The sequence below is a fragment of the Talpa europaea genome (assembly GCF_964194135.1).
Source record: "Talpa europaea genome assembly, chromosome: 2".
Taxonomy (NCBI): domain Eukaryota; kingdom Metazoa; phylum Chordata; class Mammalia; order Eulipotyphla; family Talpidae; genus Talpa; species Talpa europaea.
Genome location: NC_140068.1, coordinates 80925766 through 80932918, shown reverse-complemented (window position 1 = coordinate 80932918; position 7153 = coordinate 80925766). Strand labels below are relative to the sequence as shown.

The following is a 7153-nucleotide window of genomic DNA, read 5'->3' as shown; positions in this document are numbered from 1 at the left end:
AGCAAATGATCCACAGACATACCCACTAGATCCTTAAAAACCACCCTCCCCACCCCACCCTGCCCAGCCTCTCCCGCGCTCACACACTGCGGTTCTAATTCTACATGAGCCCCATTTTGCCAGCAGAGACCCAGGCAATGACATTGTATCGCTAAAGTGCATGGTTAGGAGTGCGATGAGGACTCTCGTTCCCCATCCATTTTTAGGGGGTTGGAACAAACATCTCAGGACTATGCAATGCTGATGAGCCCCCAAAAGTTACTGCAGCTAATACAGAGCTTTGACAATTCCATGCAGGTCTTATTAAGAGGTCTGTGACGTGGAACAAATGGAGGACCCCCGCAGGACTGCTGCAGCGCGCGCCGGGGAGCAGGCATCCTTTCAGCTTCTTCAGCTGAGCTAACGTGCAGCTGACAGGCCACGCGCCTGGACGACAATGGGCCTCACGCAGGTGCAGCCAACCTTCACCCGCACCTTCTCTAAGTGGAAAGAGCGAGGGCAGCCCTTGGGCTCCCTTCGGAGGACCAGGAACTCTTGCTCGATGGCCACGGAGCTCAAGGAGAGATCCTCCTTCCCCTCGGCATTGAGGCAGCCAGAGAGCCTGCAATCGGCCTCTGCGATCTCGGAGGGGAAGCGGTGGGGGTCCCGGGTGATGCTGTAGGTGGAGCAGGCAAAAGAGGATGGTGAGACAAGAAAAAGGAAGGCAAAGGTTGCGCGCCCCTAAGCACCGGGCGCTCATCTGCAGAGGCACTTGCAAGTGTTGCGCGCGCAGGGCCTGGGTATGAAACACCGTCCTCTGGCGGCGCTGAACCGCCAAGCGTCCGTTTCCTCCCCGGGATTCTCAAAAGCCTCTCACCAGCCTCTCTAGTGACATTCTTGAGAACGTTCAGGGATACAGATGCGTGTGTGCGCTGCACTGTAGAATGCTGACATTCAATAATAATGTCTTTCAGTGTGCTTTCTTTGTATGGCTTTTATTGCCATTAGTAATCATCCTTTACCTCGAGATTGCACATCACTGGTTAAGTCTCCCAACACAGTCTACAACATTTACTGCTTGTAAGAAAATCCAAAGCCCCAGAGGTCTATAGAAATCCAACCTCTTATCTCATTTTTTCCCTCAATGGTTACCTCCACCCCCACCCTGCCAGGAGGCATAACAGCACAGTCAATCCCGTGAACTTGGCACCATCTGTACTCCCTTCATTGGGGAAGTAACGCAGGCAACCCAGAAGCCCGTCCCATTGTCCCTGGAAGGTTTTTATTCTTATATCTGGAGCAAGTGCTTGGCTTTTGTTTTTTTGGGGTTTTTTTGTTTTGGTGGGACCCTCGCCGGCGGCCGGGGAACGAACCTGCGCTGCAGAGGCTGAGGGCAGCCTCGCAGCCCAACGCTCAACCGCTGCGCCACCAGGGGAGGCCCAGTGCTTGGTATTCTAAGAACTTACACATCTAAGACAAAATCATGAGATGGTGCCTTGAACCTCCCGGTCTAGCACCCTAATTCCCAAACTGGCCTTTCACTTTCTCCTGCCCTCCTCCTCACTCCTTGAAAATTGATATCGAATCTAAGTGGATAGAAACTGAGATATCAAAACTGCCTTTTCCGGTTATCACTTATCCGCATGCAGAGACTACTTTTAAAGAGCTCTCTCTTCCAGCACAAAATGTCTATTCCAATCTAGAACTGCAAGCAACCGTAAAAGGGTAGAGAATTTATGAGAAATTGGAAGCAAAATAGTGGGGCCCTTGACCACATTTATGGGAGGACCTATCCCAGGACAGCAATATGGGAGCTCCCAGGTAAAGTGGGATTTCTGTCCTTAAGAGTGAATATGAATCATCAAATATTTATTGAACATTTACTATGCTTTGTATGGGAAAGTGTGCTATCTAGTGTGACCACTCTTATTTGTATACCTCTAAACAAGATATTTTAAGTTTTGTCTGTTTTGGAACTTTATATAAATGGGATAATTTTGAATCTCTTCTGGGTTTTGCTTCTTTTGAATGAAACTATATTTGAGATTTAATCATATTGAGGCAAGTAGGTGTTCATTTTCACTTCTACTGTTTTCTACTGTATTGTACCACCATAATAAAACTGCTCTATCTTATGTAAAAAAAAAGAAAGAGTGAATATGAAGGCTTTCCCCCCTGTATTTTCTAAATGTTCCACATTATGATTAGAATAAATTAATATATTTTTCATAAGAACATCAGTCTTGTTTGCACTTACTTGTAATCCCAGGGGGAGATGGAGCGGTTATGGAAGACAGATGCCAGGGAACCACCCTGCTTTTGACCGAGGATGTGAATGTCAACCCTTACACTATTGTCCTCCAGAGGAGGGCAGTGGACATTGTCCCCTGCTTTGGGGTTTTTCCGAGCTGCCACCTCTCTCAGGAGGGTGATCCCCAATATCAACAGCAGCAGAGATTTGACCTGAAAAAGAGAGGAGGTAGCAATTGATTAGGGACTTTAATATCACTTTCTGGAAAGAGACATCCCAAGCTCTGGCTGAACTCAGCATTCCTGGTCTTTTATGGGGTCAGGGATTCTCTGAACCTCAGGCATGCCCATGAAGTGGGAGCAGTCAAACATGAAGGTATTGAGGTAGCAAACTGAGAGCTAAACTCACTAGCCAGTGATTGAATGAAACTATATTTAAATATATACTGTCTTATAGCTCCTAAACAGTGAAGCAGAAAGGTTTCAGGATCTGGAACTGGGTTTCAGGATCTTGATCTGGTTTCCTCACTGATACTCTGGAATCGCATCTTTCCGAGTGTATTACAATATTAGCTTTATATTCACAAGGTTAAATGAAATGTCCTATGTAAGGCACTTATAAATATAACCAAAAAAAACCAAACAGGTGTAATAAAAAATAGCTCTTCTTTTATTTCTAACTTTTATATCCATAAATTTATATGTAAATATCCTGTTATATTTATATCCTATGAATCCTCAACAAAATCCTTTCTCCCAACCACCCTTCCATCTAAAATGCACGTGTTACAGAGCAGGTGTTTTATAAATACTTTCTGGATGAATGAAAGAGTGGGTGAGTGAATGAATGAACAAAACAATACAGTTAAATGAGCAATATAGTTAAGCTCAATGCATTAAGAAAAACATTATGCAAAACTAACTATAGCAAAGTTCCAATTATCCATGTTAATTGAAAGAAGCAGGGACACTAATGATGCACAACAGAGAATATGGAAACTATTTCTCCTTACTCTGGAACATATATTTTGTATGCTTACATTGAAATATTGGTTTGTCTGGTGTTACAGGGATGCACAAAGAAAGTGCTCTGTTAGCACTTTCTGTGAAGACCTAATGAAAATAAAGGAAGAGCTTAAAGTCTCTCCAGTTTTCCTCATCACAACCATGTTTTGCTCCCCCACCATCACCACTGACCCTTATTGAAGACAGACAAGGCCCATCACTGACTCTCAACAGAATGCAGAACAAGAGCTGAAGCTGAGTGGATTTCATTCTCTGAGTGCAATGTTATTTGGGTACAAGCCTTCCATGAGTTAAGGAAGGGGCGGTGATTATGCATGGTGACTTAAACACTGCTTTTTATATTTTGCAGATGCTGGAGGCAAGAAGGTGTAAGAGTAAACCAAAAGGTCAGGCCGTCAACTTGCTCTACCAAGGTAACTGATACTAAAAAGAAGTTGAAAGCAAGATTGACCCAGATAAGCCTAACTGAGGCTGATTTGCCTTTAGATAATCAACAGTCATCTGCTTTCATCTCCCACAATCATTCATTCACTCAACTCTTGTCTCTATAATTTGGTGCTTCAGGCTCTGGAGTCAGATGTCCTGGGTCCATAATTCAGCTCTAGTACTCTTACTAGCAGTGACTTAATTCCCTCACTTAATGTGAAGATTAAATAATATGACCCACATAAAGCATGGAGAGCATTGCTAGCAGAAGGTAAATATTCAATACCAGGATTTATCATTGACATTGAGCTCATGATACGTGGTGAACAGGAAAATGAGCATTTGCCCTCATGTACCCTCTGTCTAGAAAAAGTGCTATGACATTTTAAAAAGTGAAAGGATGGATACTTAGACAAGATCACTCCCCAAGCCTACCAATCACTTCCTTAGGTTTCTTAAGTAAATTTCCCCTTTGTGTTTTCTCTTTTCTCTTCTGCATCATATCCACTGAATCACTTTAAAACTTCATTATCAAACCTTTAAGGTAATAGTACCTTGAGGTTATATGATTTTAGTAATAATCACTATGCTTCTAACCATCATTATTATAATCATATATGTTTATAGAGTATTTCAGAAAACACTCACATTTCTTTAAACACTTGATTCTCACAGCTATCTTATAGAGCTAGTATTAATAATATTAATTTTTGTTTTACTAGAGGAGCCAAGCACTTTAAGCAATATGACAGTGAGGTCAAAATTGCATGAGTGTTGTTAGTCACATGGCCCTTTATCAGAAGATCAGATGATATCTGCAAATCACTCTAGTTTGCTACACAAAGCTTTTGATGTGAATCTTGGATATTAGTAGTTATGTAATATAGAGCAGGGCCCCTGGTAAGGCTCTTGCTATCATCTTAAAAATGATACACAGCACTTCTTTGAAAAATTCTTAAATGCCACCTATGAGGCAAATAAATAGATACCACTCCCTTGTTTGTATTAATAGGTGGGGCAAGAGAAAGCACTGGCTGAAGATGGGCAGAACCAGGACACTGACATTCTCGCCCAACTTTGCACTCACTCTGCTGTGAGCTCACCCAAGAGACCACCTGAATGGTTCTTTCTGAGCTAATCTGCAGTTTGGGCTCCACCCATGTGGGAAATGCTCCAGAACTTGGACAGCTCCTGGGTGCACAGAATTTATGTAAGCTACTTACTCAAGATACCCTATCTGTACCTCCCAACTTCAAATCCTATTCCAATGCCTCTTGCTCTGTTATGGTTCTTTCTAACAGTTAAAAGACTTCTTCAAAGAAAACAGAAATACAAATGGTTTGAGGGCACAAAATTGCCCTACAGATTTGTTTGGCCACATGACTTGAAATTCAGACATCTTTCCAACAGAAGTGTACTGCATAGGAGCCAATAATCCTAGATTCATGCCCCAGTTTTGTGTATACAGTATCTGGTTGTGTTAAATCATTTAACTTAATTGAGCTATTGTTCATCTGTGTAATTAGGAAAGTAGTCCCAATCTACTTCACCGGGTTGATGAGTCTCTAGTAGACAAAAATAATATGTAGTTAGTATTTAGTGAATGCTTTCTCAATCCCATGATTCTTGTTACATTAAAATGACCAAATTAACTAAAAACTAGGCATATATAGATGTGTTTTAGAAACTAGATTCAGTCATTCTTAATGAATCAGTTCAGCACCACCCTATCCCATGAGAGAGATGCCATTCATATTTCACTGTACAAATAAAAAGAATAGTGTATAGAGCAGTTAAGTAACTTACCCAAAATTCCTCATTTAATAAACATTGGATCCAAATATAACCCCTAAATACCATACTTTGCTGCATTTCTAATCATCTCTACAACAATATGTAAACATTACAGTATTATCAACATAGTCTGCCTTGACCTTTTATGAAATCCAAGCTCTTTGCCATTACATGGCATATTAAAGGGGTGGAGGGGAGAGTGAGAGAGGAGGCAGGAATAGATAAAACAAAAATATGGTGAGCTACTTCCCATGCCCTCTTTTAATACTCTCATATGTTGAATTCCTCAGCCTTCCATGACCACCACCAAGAATCTGGAATAAGGGACATTCTCACGCTAACATTCCTCTCATCTCTCAGAAGAACAAGACAATGCAAAGCTAATCACCTAGCACATACTTGACAAATTTTCCTTCTCTAGGAATCCTCCAAAATTCAACAGTGGGTATTTTCGATTTCCCCATCCAGGGTACTCTGTCTGCTTATAGTCTTGGGGGAATCAATAAATCTCTTGGATCCCCAGTTTCCTTGGTTAAAAAAAAAATTGTATGTATGTATCCTGAAAGGCTGGTTGATTCCCACATGAGATGAGAGTTTGAAGTCAACCTAACATTATAATTTCGACCCCAGGAGAGATCACAGCCAGTTATCTGTGATACCAAGAACTGTGCAAACTAACACCAAGCCAGTAAAAGTCATCAGGCCGAGAGCTTTGTTTCCCACCCCATTACAACTTCTAGTTTTGCTTTTGCTCCACTGGATAGGGGTTAAAATTGAAGACAATTCTCTTGTTTTTTTTTTAAAGAAATGAACCCCCCAAAATACCAATCAAGCCTAACTCCTTCGAAATCTGCTTTTCTGAAATCCTAGGAATGACAGTACTAAACAGGATCTATTATTTCTACTCACCAAGGCCATGTCACGTAGAACGGTCATTGTCATCTTGCTCTGGTTGCCTACTTTGTGGAATCAGCTCTTTCTTGCGTGTGTCTCCCTGTGCAGGTCTGTGCTGTGTCAGTGACAGTACCTTTCAGTTTTATAGCAATCACTGTCCCTATTTCGATTGACCTGCTTAATGTTGTGGTTTAACCATATTACTGACGACTGTAGGTTTTCTTTTAATATTCCACTTCCTGAGAGGAGTAAATCTTCCTTCCCCCCACCATTGCCCTGAAATTATAGCAAAATTCTTAACTAATTGATTACAGAGGTGAACCAAATTATAAATTGCTGTCATAATCTTTTATGTTCTTCCACAAATGGCTAAAGAATCTTGTCATGTTCTCTGTGTTCTACTTTCAGGTCATGCAACCTGAACTGTGATTTAAATGGGAGCTCAATCATTCTTAGGGGAGTCTTGGTATTAAACAAGAGAACCGTCTTTAGTTCCATTTTATAAATGGGAAAACAAAGTCAATGAAATTAATGACATCAATGAGAGATTCAGAAATTGCATCCCCAGGTAGCTTCAGGGTCTCCATGAGCTAATTTTATTTTAACCCCATGGTTAGACTCCTACTGATGCTTAATAAATAATCATTATTCAAACAACATATAAATGACTACTGACTTAGCTATCTCTGATTGAGGATTTTTTTTAAACAAAAATGAATTAGTAAGTAGAGCCTTTCAGTGCTCCGATTTGTGATTTTAAAGTTAATTTGTCTTGGTTCACTTC

General features: G+C 41.1%; 1 protein-coding gene across 1 annotated transcript; it reads right to left on the bottom strand.

The window, feature by feature from the left end:
• Positions 1-399: 399 nt before the first annotated feature.
• Positions 400-6411, bottom strand: IL17F (interleukin 17F; the record flags this gene model as incomplete). Its single annotated transcript, XM_084258863.1, has 3 exons — positions 400-655; positions 2237-2442; positions 6385-6411. The coding sequence occupies 3 exons, from the start codon at positions 6409-6411 to the stop codon at positions 400-402; spliced, it is 489 nt and encodes a 162-aa protein (XP_084114989.1).
• Positions 6412-7153: the final 742 nt, after the last annotated feature.